The sequence below is a fragment of the Aedes albopictus genome, chromosome 2, assembly GCF_035046485.1.
Source record: "Aedes albopictus strain Foshan chromosome 2, AalbF5, whole genome shotgun sequence".
Classification (NCBI taxonomy): Eukaryota; Metazoa; Arthropoda; class Insecta; order Diptera; family Culicidae; genus Aedes; species Aedes albopictus.
Genome location: NC_085137.1, coordinates 221,504,389 through 221,523,797, shown reverse-complemented (window position 1 = coordinate 221,523,797; position 19,409 = coordinate 221,504,389). Strand labels below are relative to the sequence as shown.

Genomic DNA, 19,409 nt, shown 5'->3' with positions numbered 1-19,409 from the left:
TAGGGTCCATGTTTCGTGCCCATAGAGGACGACCGGTTTAATCAGCGTTCTGTAGATGGTCAACTTCATGTTACGGCGAACTTTATTCGATCGTAGAGTTCTGCGGAGTCCAAAGTAAGCACGATTTCCTGCCACAATGCGCCTCTGAATTTCTCTGCTGTTGTCGTTGTCGGCGGTCACCAGTGAGCCCAAGTACACGAATTCTTCAACCGCCTCGATTTCATCACCGTCGATATGAATTCGGGGTGGCGGGCGCGGTGATTCCTCCCTGGAGCCCTTTGCCATCATGTACTTTGTCTTCGACACATTAATGACTAATCCGATTCGCCTGGCTTCGCTCTTTAGTCGGATGTACGTTTCCGCTATCGTCTCAAATTTACGAGCAATAATATCAATATCATCGGCGAAACCAAGCAGCTGAACGGACTTCGTGAAAATCGTCCCACTCGTGTTCATCCCCGCTCTTCTTATTACACCCTCCAAAGCAATGTTGAACAGCAAGCACGAAAGACCATCACCTTGCCGTAACCCTCTGCGAGATTCGAAGGGACTCGAGAGTGTCCCTGATACTCGAACTACGCACATCACTCGATCCATCGTCGCCTTGATCAACCGTATCAGTTTATCCGGGAATCCGTATTCGTGCATAATCTGCCATAGCTGTTCTCGATCGATTGTATCATACGCCGATTTGAAATCGATGAACAAGTGATGCGTGGGCACGTTGTATTCGCGGCATTTCTGCAACACCTGGCGGATGGCGAACATCTGGTCCGTTGTAGCGCGTTCTCCCATAAATCCAGTGTGATCGCGCGATAGTTCCCGCAATCCAACTTGTTGCCCTTTTTGTAGATGGGACACACGATACCTTCCATCCATTCCTCCGGTAATACTTCCTCCTCCCAAATCTTGGTAATGATCCAGTGTAGTGCTTTCACCAGTGCTTCTCCACCGTATTTTAGAAGCTCACCTGGTAGTTGATCTGCCCCAGCGGCTTTGTTGTTTTTCAACCGGCCAACCTCCTCCTCAAACTCTTGGAGGTCAGGGGCCGGAAGTCTTTCGGAGTATGTCCTGTGCACATTCTCCTAAATCTGTTACCGGTACTTGCAACGTCGCCATTGAGGTGCTCATCGTAATGCTGCCGCCACCTGTCGACCACCTCACGCTCGCTCGTGAGAATATTCCCGTAATTATCTCGGCACATGTCGGCTTGTGACACGAAGCCTCTGCGCGAGCGGTTCAGCTTCTCGTAGAACTTTCGCGTGTCCTTAGCGCGGTACAGCTCTTCCATCGCTTCGCGATCTCGTTCTTCCTGCTGGCGCTTCTTCATCCGGAAGACTGAGTTCTGCCTGTTCCGCGCCTGTTTGTAACGTGCCTCATTCGCTCTCGTACGGTGTTGCAGCATTCTCGCCCATGCTGCATTCTTCTCGGTTTTCAACTGTTCACATTCGCCGTCGTACCAGTCGTTTCTGTGATTCGGAGTCGCGAAACCTAGTGCTGTAGCCGAGGTACTACCTATGGCGGATCGGATGTCCCTCCAGCCATCTTCAAGTGTAGCTGCGCCAAGCTGCTCTTCCGTTGGTAGGGCCACTGCTAACTGTTTGATGGTCGGATGATCTCCAGGTGGCTTTTTGGATATCTTTGCGAGGGAAGAAGGTGCTTCGGACTACAATACCACGGGAGGGTGCAAAGTTTACGCATCGCTGGCCGTTATCATTCGATACGGCGTGCAGGCTGTTTCGCCCGATTACCGGTCGGTACATTTCCTCCCTTCCTACCTGCGCGTTCATTCCAACAAACATTTTTGCTGTACAAGAGTGGAACAAATTACTTTTAAGCAAACTTTAGCTTAAGAAACTATTATTCGGCTAGTTCTGTTACTTGGGATGTCGCCGACAACGATTTTCACGTCACGCGGCGAGCAACCATCGTATGTATGCTCTAACTGCGCGTAGAACGCTTCTTTCTCGTCATCAGGTCTCCCTTCGTGTGGGCAGTGGACGTTGATGATGCTGTAGTTGAAGAAACGGCCCTTAACTCTTAACATGCACATCCTTGCGTTGATCGGCTGCCACCCGATCACACGTTGTCGCATCTTGCCCAACACTATAAATTCTGTTCCCAGTTCATTGGTGGTGCCACAGCTTTGGTAGAAGGTAGCCGCTCGATGCCCGCTTTTCCACACTTTCTGTCCAGTCCAACAAAGTTCCTGCAACGCCACGATGTCGAAGTTGCGGGGATGTAGTTCGTCGTAGATTATCCTGTCACATCCTGCGAAACCTAGTGACTTGCAATTCCATGTTCCAAGTTTCCAATCGTAGTCCTTATTTCGTCGCGTGGGTCTTTGCCGATTTTATCGAGTCGTATTTTCTCCTATGTTATTCGCAATGGGGATTTTTACGGGTGGCTTCTTGGGCCTACGCCAACACTCCTGTCTCGCCGGAGGGTCATCGTGCCAGTTCTGTTTAACGTCCCAACCAACACTGGGACGACCACGCTGATGGGGCTACCACCTTGGATCTAGCTGGGCGTGGTGCAGCGTTTCTTATTCAGCCGCAGGATGCCAGAACAGACGCTGTTTGAGCCGCACCTCCTTGGTGAACAGACGCTCGGGTAGTACCTCCTCAATCTAGCCGAAGTCAGAAGGACAACAGTTCCCAGGCTGCACTACCAGCTAAGCACACAACTCTTAGCTGGCGGTCTTTGTCAACGTTTGACCCGTGGAAGCATGAGGTAGGAACTTGTGAGGACCAGAGCTATGTTGGACGCTCTCCTTATCGACTCACCGTTTTGCAGCCCAAGGTGTTCCAAAGACCTTGTTAGTCCTGTCAGTCCATGTACCGTACATTATTAATAACGTGATGTTTTGTACACAGCTTTACCAAGTACTGGTTCCAGTCGATGTTAGCGCCACGATAGGTTCTGACGACGATATTGTCGGAGATGTGCCGACCATCAGTCAAAACGCGGCCGATTTGCGATTCCATCTGCTTTGGTGATCTTCAGGTGTAACAATAAAGGAGGCCGTGTTTGTAAAATCATTTCTTGTACATTCCAAATTATGAAGACTAGAAATGTATTCCCCATAACAGGATGCGTTTTGTTTTGATGTACTGAATTATTTTGTTCCAGGCTTCAGTAGAGGGAGGTTGATAGACATAAGTGTGTTTCGCTTTCGCCACGGCGCTTATGGTGTCATTTATATTTAAATTGAATATTTTATTGATACACACAAGAAAGAGTGAAAAAAGCTTCGAACCATCGTAAAATGATTTCGCCCTGGCATGCTTGCCTCGTTTGAGTCCTGTACTATACTATTTTGTGAGTGGGCATTAGCCAAAAGAAGAAGAAGAAGAACCGTCACGAGTAAGAAAAACGACAAGAAGAAAAGTTAATCGAACAACCAGAAGAGACTGTGTGAAATATACAAGAAACATAAAACAAGTAGATAAATAAATCATAAAAAAGCTCGTTCCTAAGAGGACAAAACCTCAGAAAACAGCTCGTGGCATATCGAATATCCATCAGTATCGTACGAGTGCAACGAGCAGGAACGACGATGACGATGGATCCCCCGATGAAGCAGAGTCCTGCGACGGGGGACCGTCTTCGGATTCGTTTGTTGACTCGGATAATGGCGTTTGTCTTGCTGGTGACGCTGGCGACAACGGTAGCGACTGTGGCAGCCGATCCGGATGAGGACATCCCGCACAATGAGTAAGTATTCACTGATAGTTTTAGTTACACTACGCCAACTTTTTTTTTCTTCCATTTACAATCGTAGCGGCCGGCTATGAAGCTTGTTGCATTTATTTTTTTTCTCAATAATCACAGACTTAAGGAGAACTTAAGTTATTTTCAGTAGCTCTGTACTCCCCGTCATGGGGTGTTTTCTACAACCTGTTGAACTCCTCATTTACCTCATAACTTTGGTAAGGAAAGTTTTGGATCACTGGATTACTGCATACGGCCAAGGTTCAGATATCAATTTAAATGAATTTCTGATAAAGTCTTACCAGTCTTAAACAAATGTTTTGTGTAAACATTTAACAATGATTGTTCCAACTAATGGGTATGGACGGTAAGGTGTCGTATCCCTCGCTCGGCAGTTCGAGGATCGACCGACAGAGAGGAAAACGTCAGATGATATAGCTATAAGGCAAAACGTGAAAACCATATGCAATTTGATGTGCTTTATGTGCGGGGAATTATTATTGAATTATAAAGAGAATTTGGGTGATTTTGTGCATATTATACGAATTATTGATAGCAATTGTGCAAAATAGTTGGTGAGTGGGAAGATTAGGTGTATTTCTGGTGAACTCGGACCTAATTGCATAATGTTTATACTGTAGGTTAGATTCGGTTACAGATAGTTGATGAGATACCTTAATTGCGTTTCCATACGTTTACTCATATACGTTGAAAGTCTACAAAATTCATTATTAAACTAGCTAAACCTAATATTAAAACTATCTACAGTAGCGTCTGCGATAAGACATCGGCCTGAATCTCGTGCGTGAACTTGTCTGGAAGGGGAAAATTAATGTAAGACCTGATTATACTTAACCTTAAAAAGAATGAACTCTAAAATACATTATCCCTTTACAGCTTTGAGCGAAATCTCAAAAATCGCTTCAGAGAAGTTTTCTTATCACTCCTAGTCCGAACAATGATATTTCTGTTTGTTTTACTTTGAGTATTATGGATAGGATAATCCATTGACTATACTCCTACTTATCTAATTCTGTGAGTAAGACATGTCCTACGTGGTAGTTAATGGGTTGTTGATGCCATGTAATTTACATTTTAATTATTATTAACATCAACATTCATCTTGTGTCCCAATGATGACCTTTTAAATACTAAACTAGTAACACAAAAGTACTATTTGAAATACAAGATAAAAAAACCTAACGAATGGTAATGCAAAAATGAAAGATCAAATACAGTGACAAAACAATTTAAATCACAATTAGTTATTTGACACCAATGCACTCTTGGTGTAAAGTATCATTAATTTAAAAAAAAAAAACTTTTCGTTATTGTTCGTAAAATTTCCGTGGAACTTGTTCCGTCAAACGATGCATCGTTGGCGATGCATCAGATAATATCGTTTGGCGGGTCAAGTGGAAGTAAAATTGGCAGGCAGCTCTATTGAATGGAGCTTGGAATCCAATCAACGACATGTGTTGACCATATTTGGTGCATCTGCCTTTCCGATAACCAACGCAAAAAGTTCCAGGTTTTCTTCGATTTAGCAATTGAGTAACTCTCGCTGAGACCGGCCCACTATTTACACCTTGTCTTCAAAAATGATTAAGGTGACGATTTTCTGAATGCCCTCGCTAAAAAAGTAAGAAAAATGCATTTGGTTGCTCAAATTGATGGACCCCCCGTTAGTTAAAGCCACAACAATTTTTGCAGATCCCTCGATTTTGGTCAAATGGTGGCTCATTTAAACCGTTATAACTCGAAAGTTTCTCCAAAAAACCACTTCAAAACGAATTGTTGATGAAAAGAGGAGAGATAGAGTTACTATTTACAATAATAAAAAGTTGGGTCTTCCATATTGATTTTGACCGCCATCTTGGATTTTTATATTAAAACATTTTTTTCACCATGAGGGCAACCACCAATTTTCAAAATTTTTGCATCAATTGAATGCTAAGGCATTTATACATAACATATCAAAAAAATAGAGATGTCTTTTTTTCCTATCAAAAGTTATCTGCAGTTTTGTAAATTAAGCCACGTTTTCTCCATACATTTCCGCGCACCGGCAACGACATGCAACAGCATCCGAGTTTACGCCTGCATGTATACACAAAGGCGCGTGCCGCAAAATTTGGCCAAATCGGAGGTTCGTTTCCGTTTTTGACTGTTTCTCAATGATGCGGGCATTGTTTTCATAGCTTTTATAGTGTTTTGAAAAGCTTGAACCTTCAGCTTTCCATTAGTGGACTCAGAATTGAAATTTGTGCTCGTAAACACTGCGAAATAACGCTGCATTTATGTAAACGGCCGGCACCGAGCCCAATGCGCAAAAGTAGCATGATTTACAAAACGGCAGATAACTTTTGAAAAAAGAAAAAGACATCTCTAATTTTTTGATATGTTATGTATAAACGTCTCAGCTTTCAAAAAGCAAAAAAATTGAAAATCGGTGGTTGCCCTCATGGTGGAAAAAATGTTTTGGTATAAAAATCCAAGATGGCGGCCAAAATCAATATGGCCGACCCAACTTCTTATTATTGTAAATAGTAGCTCTATCTTTCTTCTTTTTCAACTACAATTCGTTTTGAGGTGGTTTTTGGAGAAACTTTCGAGTTATAACGGTTTAAGTGAGCCACCATTTGACCAAAATCGAGGGGTCTGCAAACATTGTTGTGGCTTTAACTAACGGGGGTCCATCAATTTGAGTAATCAAATGCATTTCTCTTACTTTTTAAGCGAGGGCTTTCAGAAAATCGGCTCCTTAAACATTGTTGAAGGCAAGGTGTAAATAGTGGACCGCGGCCAATTGCGATGGCGTGATCAATTTTAACGAAGGCCGTGGATAAGTCAGTACAGATGACATTTGCCCGCGGCAAAGCTGTATAGGAGCGAAGGAACGCCAAAGTTGCGATAGAGCGAGCGAAAACACGAGGAGCCAAAGCCGTAGCCCGTCAGCGCTTTTCGGCTCTCGAGAAGGAAGAGAAGCACTCATGTAGGCAAGACAAAAGAGCGTAGGCGGACTTCCTAGCCGACAAAGGTGAGAAAGCCGCAAATACCGGCGGATGAATGCTACGATGTCCGTGAAAGACACGTCTGGACAGCTATTAACCGACTAGGCAGACCAGCTGGAACGCTGGTTCGAGCACTTTGGAAACCTTTTTCAAGTGTCGGACACACCATCAACACCTCAGCATGATCCACCTAGGGCTCGACGCATTACTCGTGTTAACACCGAAGCTCCATCAGTGCAGGAGATGGTATAATATCTGGCGGCCGATGGCGGCACCAAGATCGACATAGGTGCACGGATCAAGAAGGCGAGGGCTGCTCTGCGAGTTTAAGAAATGTGTAGAAAAAAAAAACAGATTAGTCGACGCACCAATATTCGAATTTTCATCTCTAACGTGAAATCTGTGCTGCTGTACGCCAGTGAAACTTGGTGTGTATCAGTGGAGAACACTCAACGGCTGCAGGTCATGATGCCTGCGGTGTATAATTCGTACGTGGTGGCCTCACAACAGGATCTCCAACGTGGAGCTCCATCGTCGGCCACACTCTACGCAGGAGCGGGAACGAAATCTGCAAGCAAGCGTTAGATTGGAACCTAGCAGGACATCGCAGCAGAGGCAGACACAGAGGCTCATAGTGGCGCAGCCACAACAACGAAATCAAGCAAGTCGATAGTAATTTGACCTGGGGCCACAGGTCAAGGTGATGGTTGCCAATCGCCCAGGATGAAGATATTTTAATTCGGCCCTCTGCACCACCACCATGGGTGCTCAGGACTGAAAAGTAAGTAAGAAAAGCGGTCAGCAATGTCAGATGTGAGGCACAGGAGCTTAGTATAGAGGTGGATCTGCTCATGATGAATTCATGTTATGTTCTGTTCAGATACTGTTTGCAACGGGACAGCAGTGGATCCATCAGAACTACTTCAAACAGTTTAGAGATATGTAGCACATTGAGACGAATTACCCCGATAGTTGTTTACTTGTTGTCGTTCCCTTTTTTTGTACACAGGAAACAATGTAGGTGTCTTCCAAATTTATGGGAACCATTGGACAACGAGAGATTTAACACGTCCTGAATGAGCCGAATTTCCATGAGGTTCGGACTTCATAGATGTCTTCAACTGCGCAGCAGCTTCCCAAAACATTGTGGCATCGACGTCGAAGTTAGCTGAAGTGACCTCGACAAAAGGAACGTTATTTGCAGCTTCAACAGCATACGTAGCAGGAAGAATTTCATTACACAAAATGGTCGAGAATTGTTTGGTTAAAAGCTGACAAAAAGTGTCCCTCTTCTTCTTATTCATGAAACTTTAATAATCTTTTGGTTTAGATAGATTTAGCTGCAGTTTGCACTGATGTCGATTAAAACTAAGACGACTAGCGATCTTGTGAACCGAGTTTAGTCTAGTTCTAGTATAATACTCTCGGAGAGAGATGGTCCTATATTTCGAATAACGCTTAAGTACTGCTAATTTCGTTGTCCTTTCGTCCTTCGACCGTTGTCTTCATCCGCAGATCTTGAATTCGGCATGGATGGTTATTGCTGGCACGATTTTTTTTTTTGAACACGACATTGCCCAAAATGTGTGAGAGTGTCCGCGCTGCATTGTTCATGTCATATTAATCGTATTCCAAGTCAATAGCTGCCAGATATTCGATAACGCTCTAATGGTCGGCTTTACGAAAATCATACTCGCCTTTAGAGACGGAGCTTGCAACACCCCCTCTCCACACTCATACACAGGACAAGGATGGCTGCATGACGTTGGCAGGAAGGGCTCGACCATGACGAGGAAGTTAGGGGCTCCCGGTGCTCAAACCACTGCAGAACTTGACTGACATATCAACGATCGTTCGAAAAATTAAAGTACTGGATCCAAAACCAGTGCGAAAAGGACTGCTGAAAGTGGTGCAATTTACCGAAATAAAGTCAACGCTCGATTGCTTCAAATCGGGTTTTTTTTTAATTAAAAAAATGTATTGATTTAGTGGTTTTATACGAAGGAGCTCCTTTTTTAAGCCAATATGTTTTTTTTTTCAGATTTTTAAAACTTTGTTTTGGTATCTAAAATCGATTTTAAGAGTGGAGCGGACCTGGTGTGATGGTTAGAACACTTGACTATCACGCCGAGGACCTGGGATCGAATCCCACTCCTGACAAACTCGCAAAATGTGAGTTCTTCGGAAGGGAAGTAAACAGTGGATCCCGAGATGAACTAGCCTAGGGCTAAACATCTCGTTAATACAGATAAAAAAAAATCAAAGAGATTTTATGAAATCACCTTTTGATAGCTGGGCAGCTATTCGGCAGCTCCGCTCAGTACAAAATGCGACGAGATGAGCGGTGATTCGACAAATCGCTCCCATACAAACGTCAAATTGATTTTTAAATAGGTTCCCGCACACTTATTTCTGAATTGCCTGTTCGGTACTTTTTTGACGAGATTAGAACAGCAGTACGATCTCGGTAGTTTCGGTAATCAATTTTACTGAGGTTCAGTAAATCACCTGTCAAAATCGTATGGAAAAGGTAAACAATGCCTTTTTGCTGAACAAGTTCGGTGCTCAGCAGTTTTAATCTCGTCAAAAAATTACCGAACTCGGTAGTCAAAATTAAGTGTGCGGGCACCAAAATACATGAAAATTTGGATTTCAGCTTAGTTTGGCATGCGGTATTGGAATTATCTCAACACCGGTAAAAAAAAAGCCAATTATCGTTTTAACGCTTTTTTTACTACTATCGTGTGCAGCATGTTAATAGGGATTCCCATAATATAACCACAGACGTAACATTTGCGAAATTTCCATCGACCACGCTTTTAACGATCATTTTAAATTTTCATAGTTGTGGCTTTCACAACCAGAGGCGCGCGCTTCATTTTTCTATGCGTTTGACGTTTCACACTAGCGCCTTCTGTTGACGATATTGCACAACACAGTGATTCGTGCAACTTTTCCACCAGGTGATGGTAGTGAGAACTGGGCGATGGATTTCCATGAAAATCGTTCAAGGTGTTACGTCTGTTTGTCTGTGATATAACGTTCGAAACAATATTTTGGTAAAGGGTATTGCTATTATTATTATTGTTGGGAGCAACCCCGCGCCACTGCCAACCGATAGCGCGCAACACTGTTTCATGTCACCAACACTCTCGCAACAGTTAGGTGTCAAATATTGACAGAAGCCATCTGACGCAACTCCTAAATTGATTAATCATTCTCAAACCTCCTCTTTGATTAGTGCACAAAAAGAGTAGAGTAAATAATAAGTTGATATTATCTATGAATTAGACCGTCATCCTGTTGAATTAAAGTTAATAAACCAAAGGAGACCAGTTGTAAGTTTTCGAAATTATAAAATATATTTGCAATCTAATGAATATACCTAATTAATACAGATTTGAGCTCGCTAAACTTAACCTAAAAACGGCGTGCTACAACTAAGGAATCCGAAAACGTTCCAACAATTATTATTACTTTATTATAGAGATTTTCAGCCCTAGGCTGGTTCATTTCTCATGATAAAGGGTAACTTACCGAACTCTATTGAAATCTTTTTCAAAACTTCACGGTTTTTCTTGTCCCACCCGTTTTAACTTGCCTATTTCCGTACTATGCATATTAGAGTGGCCAACGTTGTATGGAGAAAATTTAAATTTGATCGCATCAACCCGAAATAAAACTTTTTTAATGTATGTTAGCGTCCAAAACAACTGTACAAAATTTGGAAGCGAATGGTTGCTTCCCCGTTTTCCGCATTGCGATTGAACTTTCTATGGATTTTAGTATGGGAAAACGTACTCTTTTGCATTTTACTCATAAGCTGACTTCTTTTGTCTAATAGGGTATCGCGCCACTTTGGCGGTGGCTTCTATATTCGTCTATTTTCCGCTATAACTCAGTCAATTTTGAACCGATTGACTTGAAATGTTGTACATGGGTAAATACTATATCTATATCACCACATTCCAAAAGTTGTGTCAATTGGTTCAAATTTGAATGAGTTATAGTGGAAAACAGACGAATATAGAAGCCACCGCCCAAGTGGCGCGATTCCCTACCATGTAAATAACGACGTTAAAGTATAGCCTAGGATATGCCGAAAAACTTTGCAGAAGACCGCAAAGTGATCCGACGCTTGTGAAAAAAGTTACTCGCTTGGAAACTTAGGCCAAACATTGAGATTTTACTACACTAGTTTACAGTATATTTGAACTCGGTAAGCTGATGATCATTGTTGGTGTAGAATCATGCCCTGAATTCGAAAACGTGAAGGAAAAAAATTACAGTAGAGCGAGATTTTTTCGACTTCCCATACAGGGTTTATGATTTGGAATCGATTTTTGTTCTATTTTTAAGCAAAGTCGCTCACTTCACACATCTCGTTCTCTGTAATCAATGCTCCGATTGAGCTGAATTTTTTACTGTAACTCGCCTACATATGATATGTCAAATAAACATTGAGAAAGAATTTTAAGATTGTTTTTTTTTTCTTATTGAAAAAAATACATTTGTTCATATATTTTCGGAAATTTTGCAAAAAATTAAGGAGATCTTCTCAAAAACTCGCCAATATCTTGTATTTCATCAATCTGATGCAAAACCTGCATTCAGATGATCGAATGGAATTGTATTCAGCTTTTAATTTATGGGAAAAGATTTGAAATTGGTTGAACAAAACGCAAGATATTTGAAATTTAGTAAATTCCATATTTTATAAAATTGTAAAACTCGATATTGAGCTAAAACTCAAAAACTGCTCTACTTAAATTTTTTTGAAGCGCGGTTTCGAAATCAGCGCTAAATTGTACTTCAAAAATTGTGGTCGTTGACAGAAGTTCACGACTTTCGTTTTATTTTGTAAACTAGTGTTATTGATGTTTTTCCTTTACATGTTAAATTCTAAGCACCACCGGGCAATCTGTACGTTATAAGTTTTTTCACAAGTTTCTAATCACTTTGCGGTCTTCGGCAATGTTTTTGGCATATTCTTGGCTATCCTATACGTCACTAGTTGGATCATTTTAGACAAAAAATTTCAAATTACATACATAAAATACTAGATTCCATACAAATTTCAATCGAAATGCGGAATACGGGGATGCAACCAATCGCTCCCACATTTTTCACAAGTGTCGAATCACTTTGCGGTCTTCCGCAAAGTTGTTCGGCATATCATAGGGCCTAGGCTATACTTCAACGTCATTAGTTAGATCATTTTAGACAAAAAATTTCAATTTATGAGAAAAATGCAAAAAACACGTTTTCCCATACTGTATTCTGTAATCCATACAAATTCCAATAGCAATGCGAAATACGGGGATGCAACCAATCGCTCTCAATTTTTTTAAGATTGTTTTGGATTTTTGTTCCGAAAAATCGACGTTGTTGACCCAGTGCAGTGTAATGCATGTTGGGATTTAAAATATACTATTCGATATTGTCAGAAACCCCTATTATGAAATCAATTGAAATGTACCGATGAGTGAAATAAAGATCAGTTTGAAGTTGAGCGTCTGACAGATCGAACGTAATGATCTGGTCGGTTGATTTAAATAGGTGTTTTCGCGTGCTATAGTCCGAAAGAATGGATGATTGGAGTTATTTGCCTGGGATCCCAATATGCATATATTAATGTAATCAGGCTGTATTTTTTGAAAATGGTTAGCTTATTTCAATCCCTAACTACGCACAAAAAAAGAATCAGACGAAATCGACGTGCGCGTGTTATATGAATCCCGACTGTAAATGCTGCAAAACTGCTCAAATTTTACCCAAAACAACGCCCTACTACCGAGCGACCCCTTATCCATGTCAATGACCAAACAGTACAACCCACACAAAAGTGCTTCGCTCCGCAAGCAAAATGAATTCTTCAAAACTTATCACCACACCATACCGTCGTCGTCGACGTCTTGGTTGAACTTTCCCAGTGGACGTGATACTGTGCGGTAGCCACTGGCACACTGACTGAAACTCAACCCGTACGTACGTTGCTAAATAGTTTTGAAGTTTAAATTGTTTAAATTATCTCGACAAACTCTGGCGCTCAAAAATGCCACGCTGCCCCCTGGAGAGGATCCATATTTATTCACGAGAAAATACATAAGTGCTTCTCTAAACTTTGTACTCTGCTTTGGAAAATACCACTCTGCACACAGTATGTGAAGCGCTCTATGTCGGTTTGTATCAGACGCATATCACCACCAGTCATGCTGATAATAGGGGGAAATGAGGGGGGTTGGTGCGAGAAGCACCAAAAATTTCAAGTACCACACTTTCGAAGTATGAGATTGACCAACTAAGGATATTATTAAACAAGAGAAGAATTTTTAAGTTTTGCAGTTTACAAGGACGATGCATTGATTGCTACATATCCAAAACAGCTTTTATCGAATGCAAATTGAAGCTAGCAATATGGCAAAACCGTAGAAATTCACCATGGCTAGACCGAATTCATTGTCTATCCTCTTCAAACCCATAATTTCGACGGTCTGTTCCCAACTCGAGCTGTGCTACTACTTCTGCCCCCATAAGCCATCTGACTGACATCTGTTCTGGTCCAAAATTGAAGGTAGATGCGAACTGCTGGGACCACTGAACCGTCGTCGTCAATGCCATCATATTCGCCAAGGGAAAACACCAGCACTTTCGAGAGCAGGCGTCACCCTTTTGCCACCCAACACTCACTCAAAGATGGAGAAACACACTCAACCACCAACTGGTTCTGCAAACGGCTGGATGCCTGCAGAAGTGCTCTTTGCGGTGGTGTCCCATGATGAGGCAAGTTCTAGCCATAGGTACCTCCTCTGAATGGGGGGCACAAGAAAATGCAGTACGCAGTAAGCATCATCGTCGTCGCCCAGATGAGCCGGATGAGCATTCTTACAAAGCTCTTATAAGTTTTGTCGTTCTTCATTGTCCCATATAAAGGACCCGAATTGCATTTAACTTTTATTAATAATTGCACAAATTCGGGCTCTGAATAATGGGAAAGGAAGATCGTATCGATTCGTAAAACGAGTTTGCAAAAATTGGTCGATGGCCCTACCGTGGCGCTTGAATAGGTTTTGTTAAAGTTTTGGCATTTGCAAATTACCACCATCAAGTTCATTGATTGGGATGGTGAATATGTGTTCGTGAATACGTTTTGTATATATCTAAAAAAAAATCGAAATGTTACTTTTTTATCTGTGTTGTTCCAGGCCGTGCATAACGTTTGTAGTAATAATTACAATTTATAAGATGGAAATAAATGTTAGTTTTTTTTATCAAGGAATCGAATGCCGGTTTTCTCTTAAACTTTCAGGACGCAGGCCATCAAGCAGCTGAAACTGCACCGCGCTCGCGCTTTGCTAGGATTTTTAGTAGTGTTGTAGTTTTACAACGGCGCACGTCCTGATGGGTTAATTGTGAAACATCCCCTATTTCCCTAAATGTTCCTCTTTCAAAATATCGGTTCGAAGAAATGCACAACTTCGATAAAGACATTTAAAAATGATGGATTCTTATGTAAAAAGTGTTTAATGAATCGAATGTATGTACACTACCCGCCAATAATATGGAATCGTTGCAATACTCAGTATTGCAGCACCCAAAAAGTTTGGCATCACCCAAAATAAGGAGGAAAAATAGAGTAAACCTAGTACCAATTAGGTTGTGGGTACGAGTTGCATTTTGAAAGAGAATAAGGGGGATCATAAATGATTTGTGCCTCAAAGACCTGAAATAATCACATTTTAGGGTGATGCTAAACTTTTTTAGGTGCTGCAATATTCAGTATCAGTGTTGCAATATGCGTTTCCATATTTATGGCGGGTAGTGTATTGTAAAATATCTTTAATCGTTATTGTAATATGTAGATCGATATTTTCAAGTAATTCAACTTATAGAGGAATAGGGATTAATTGGGCCAATGATCGATGTTGGACTATAAAGGGGATAGCGGCATTTCATTCCTTAATATTTTTTACGTAAGGTACCATTAAAATGCTGGCATTAAAGAAAGTTGCACCTTTTTTAATCGATATTTGTAAAGAGATTAATTTAAAGGGGAATACGGGTGAATTGGGCCACTTATCGATATTAGACAATAAAAAGAATACCGCCATTTTATTCCTTGGACTTTTTTCATAAGGTACCATCTTTATTGGATGTCTTTATCGAAGTTGTGCATTGTAATAGATCGATATTTTCAAGTAATTCTACTTATAGGGGAATAAGGGTGAATTGGGCCACTTATTGATGTTTGTCAATGAAGGAGATAGCGGCATTCGATTCTTTGAACCTTTTTTACATAATGTACCATCATTTTTAAATGTCTATCAAAGTAGCGCATTGTTTTGAATCAATATTTAAAAAAGGTCAACTTATAGGAGAATAGAGGTGAAATGGACCACTTATCGATGTTTGCCAATAAAGGGGATGCCGGCATTCGATTTCTTGGTCTTTTCTACATAAGGTACCATCATTTTTGATTGATTGTGTCTTTTTAAATCGATATTTGTAAAGAGATCAATTTATAGGGGAATATGGGCGGATTGGGCCACTTATCGATGCTGGACAATAAAGGGGATACCGACATTTTATTCCTTGGACTTTTTTATCATAAGGTATCATCATTTTTGAATGTCTTTATCGCAGTTGTGCATTGTGATAGATCAATATTTTTAAGTAATCCTACTTATATGGGAATAAGGGTTAATTGGGCCACTTATCGATGTTTGGCAATTAAGGAGATACCGGCATTCGATTCCTTGGACATTTTTACATAAGGTACCATAATTTATGATTGCATTAATCAAAGTTGTGCCTTTTTTAATTGATAGCTTCGAAGAGATCAACTTATAGGAGAATAGGGGTGAATTGGGCCACTTATCGATGTTGGACAATAAAAAGGATACCGGCATTTTATTCCTTGGACATTTTTACATAAGCTACCATCATTTTTGAATGTCTTTATTAGAGTTGTGCATTACTCTGAATCAATATTTTGAAAAAAAGACCAACTTATAGGTGAATTAGGCTACTTATCGATGTTTGGCAATAAAGGGGATAACGCCATTCGATTCCTTGGACTTTTTTACGTAAAGTAGCATATTTATTGCATGTTTTTATCTTGGGCATGCTTTTATATGGCCCTACATATCAAAATATGTCTAATTTATAGGGAAAAGGGCAAAATGTTATTTTTCCGAAAAGGGGTTGGGCACCATTGGATTCCCCGCAATTTTTTACACAACATACACTGTTTTTCATAAACTGGAAACGCGTTTCTGAAATGCGTCCTTTTTTTGTTTGAAATAAGCCACCCAGTGGGTGCTCCGTGTGTTGTCCGTTGCCTAATGTTAGTGATCGTTTAGTCTGTGCAACCACTGGTTTAAGACGGTGTAGTGTAGTATAGTGTGTAGTGTCCGTCTCTCAAAGGGAGTGAAGCCGATACTAGTTTTGCCAAGACGAAATATCCAAAAGCATGATCATGAGCATAGATGACCGCACAATTCGTAGTTGCTACTCCGTGATTGATCAGAGCAATCGAAATTGCACAAGGAATCAATGAATAGAGCTTGGGACTAGCTTACTATTCTCAATATGCACAGTTCGAGAACTCTCAAGTAATGTCAATAACGGCGCTGGCCACGTCCTTACGGTAATCGAGGAGGGAAGGGATTGTTAGTAAGACAACCGTTGTTATAGAGACCGAAAATCGCAGTGTATCCACGATTGTCTTGGGAAGGAATTTTTGTTAGTAGGGTAGGGTACATTGTCAGGTCTTAGAGTCACCTGTGGTTGGTGATGTGATCTGACAATGGATCAATAAACTTTCGCGCACAACCGACCACTTTTCAATACGAAAATATGTCTAATAAAAGAAATGCTGTCGCGTGCCTCCACCCCATTAGGGAGCAGAAGCTTTAAGCCCATTCCACAGGAATGAACTGAACGCGACAAAGGAGAAACCAATGATCCAAACTATATGCATTCACAACAAGAAACAACACCCAACACGAAATATCCCAAAAAAGCCGAAAAAGACGAAAAGAACGGTAACTTTTGTTGGAATATTCAGCGCAGTGAATCCGGAATATAGATCGACCGCATACTAACCGCCGCGGGAGTTATTATACGCCGAAGAAAGTAACTTTCACGGGGTACGGTTTGACCTATCTTGACAGTGAGATTCCAATATTGTCAGCCCCCGATTTTGTCAGTTTTTTACTATTCTTTTTTAATTTCCTCTGGAGCAGAACAAACAATAAGCGTTGCCTGTGGTTGTGATTACAAGTCTACACAGTACGAACAAAATCTGTAAATTTATGACGAACTGAATGTAACAAATTGACCTCCATCGTGTTCGATAGAAAGTTATGTGTGATCTTAAAATTACACTGCTGATTGCTGAGAGAAAAGTGTTAATTAAGCATCGACTTTTCAGAGAAACTTAAAAAAAATCTTTATACGAGAATCGAACTCTGATCTTCCGAATGAGAGTTCACGCCTAACCCCTCTAGGCTGTCTCACCAAGCTGAAGAGAAGGCAATCAAAGATAAACATGTTCCACCATAAAGGAACCAACTGTTGTATCGCTTCGGCCACAGAGAGCGAGAGAGTAGTCTCCGTAGCGAGGCAGACGACTGAGCGTAGCTGTTCTCGTTTACGTTATTGCATGTAAATTTCAAGCGAATATGTCTCAAAAAATGTCAACAGTACGCATGATTGGCTGATTACTGAGCGGGTAGTATCATCTCTCGGTAAATAGCTGTAATTTTGAAGCTTCTGCTATAATTTTCAGTCGATGCTTAACTTACGTGTTGTTTAATTTTCATGATTTCTTTCTGTGTACCAATTTACTTCTACTTTCCGGCATCTCTGAGATTCCTCCAGGTTTACTTGTTTGGATTACTCCAAAACTTTACGATGAGATTGATGTTGTAGATTTTGTTGGATTGCCTCAAGAGTTGCTTTCGAGAATCTTTCAGGGATTTATCCATCAGAAGTCCTTAAGAAATTCGTGGTGAGAAAATTATGCTGTGATTCCTTCAAAAATTTCTGTTTCTGTTCTTGTAGGTATTTTTGCTGGTGTTTCTTCTAAAATTTCGCCGAAAACTCTTGCAGGATTTTTTCGGAGATTCCTTAACAATCCGTTCAGATGTTTCCCTTTCCATGCATTCCTCCTGTGATTCCTCCACAAGTTTTTATTGGGATTCTCTCAGGAACTCCTGCTGTGATTCCTCCAGAAATTCTTCATGGACTTTTTTTTCCAAAAATTGCTACATGAACTCCTACAGCGATGTACCCAGATGTTTCTCTAAGAGTTTCTCCAATAATTCCTCCTAGAATTACTTCGTGTATTTATCCAGGAATTTTTCGAGAGCTTTTCCTAGGGATTCTTTCAAAAAATCATACTGAGATTTCTCAATATATGTCAGCTTTGATTATTCCAGAAATTTCTGCTGGAGTTCTTCCAAGATTTTTTCTGTAAAATTCTATTAGAACCCTTTCAGATATTTACCTAAGAATTCATTCATCATGCATTCTTCCTGTGTTACCCCAGGGATTCATGCAGGAACTCCTGTTGGGATTCCTCCAGAATTTCTTGTTGGTATTCCTACAGGACTTTTTCCAGTAATATCTGCAGGGGCGCCTCTTGTGATGTATTCAGAGATTTCTGTAAATATTTCTGCAATTGTTGCGGACCCCTCGACTCTGGAGCGATGTAAGCCCCACGTAGGTATGGTGACGTTTGTCAGTGTCATTGCTGACCTGTCATTCGTAAACTGTCAGAGAGAATGAGAAGCAGTTGTTGAAAATTGTAGAAGACAGAAGTTTATTTCATCGATATCAAGTATTTTGTGAATTTTTCTTCCATAAATTTTTATTACATTTTTGTTATATTTTTGTAGATTCCGTAAAGTATAATTATTTACCCTAGTTCTAAGTGTGAATTGAATTGTAGTCGGACACTAAGCTGTAAGAACATACATGAATTGAGAAATTAGAATGGATTAATAAAAAATACTTATTGCAGCTTTAGCAATACCCAGCAAATAAAAGCGAGTTGCTTAAAGACGCCCGAAAGACGGAATTCACACGAACAGAAACTAAAGAGCTTACGGACTCATCGCGATACCATGAATCGGACATCGGTCGTAAGGCAGACGCGATCGCGGGCTCGAGGTGTAGCAGCAGATACACCTAACCTCCATGACGACGAACAGCGTGAGAATGCATCCGCGAAGTCATCGGAGGCCAATTTCGAAGCATCCGTAATCGACGACGAGCGTGCGGATGAGCGTGATTGTGGTGCTTGCGATCGTCCTAACAAGGCCGAGTGGTTTATGGTACAGTGTGGAGTTTGTGCGAAGTAGTACCACTTTTCCTGTGCCGGAGTGACTCATAAAACAGTGCACTCGAAATCGTTCGCTTGTGCGTTATGTGAACCTCGCATACTCATGCCTCCTCCAACCTCAGTATCTGCCCGGACAAGTTCGTCCAGTTCACGTAGAGCACGACTGGCTCGTGAGATACAACGCCTTGAGGAAGAACGTGCCTTGCAGGAAAGGATCCAACAAGCGACATTGGAAAAGCTGGAGCGCGAGAAAGAGTACATCGCTCGAAAATATGAGCTTCTGGAGCAGCAGGACGAAGCTGATATGTCGAGCTTGCGAAGTGATAGGACCA

At 41.1% G+C, this 19,409-nt stretch overlaps 1 protein-coding gene across 7 annotated transcripts in view; it reads left to right on the top strand.

Annotated features, from left to right (window-relative positions):
* LOC134287926 (voltage-dependent calcium channel subunit alpha-2/delta-4) overlaps window positions 1-19,409 on the top strand; it is a 253,727-nt gene that overhangs the window by 7,028 nt on the left and 227,290 nt on the right. For 6 of the 7 annotated variants that reach the window (XM_062851173.1, XM_062851172.1, XM_062851170.1 and 3 more), the window contains exon 2: window positions 3,237-3,717. In XM_062851173.1, the coding sequence (XP_062707157.1) occupies window positions 3,560-3,717 (158 nt within the window). In that variant the 5' untranslated portion in view covers window positions 3,237-3,559. Of the gene's footprint in view, window positions 1-3,132; window positions 3,718-19,409 lie in introns of all 7 variants that reach the window. The other variant, XM_062851171.1, reaches the window with a different exon arrangement.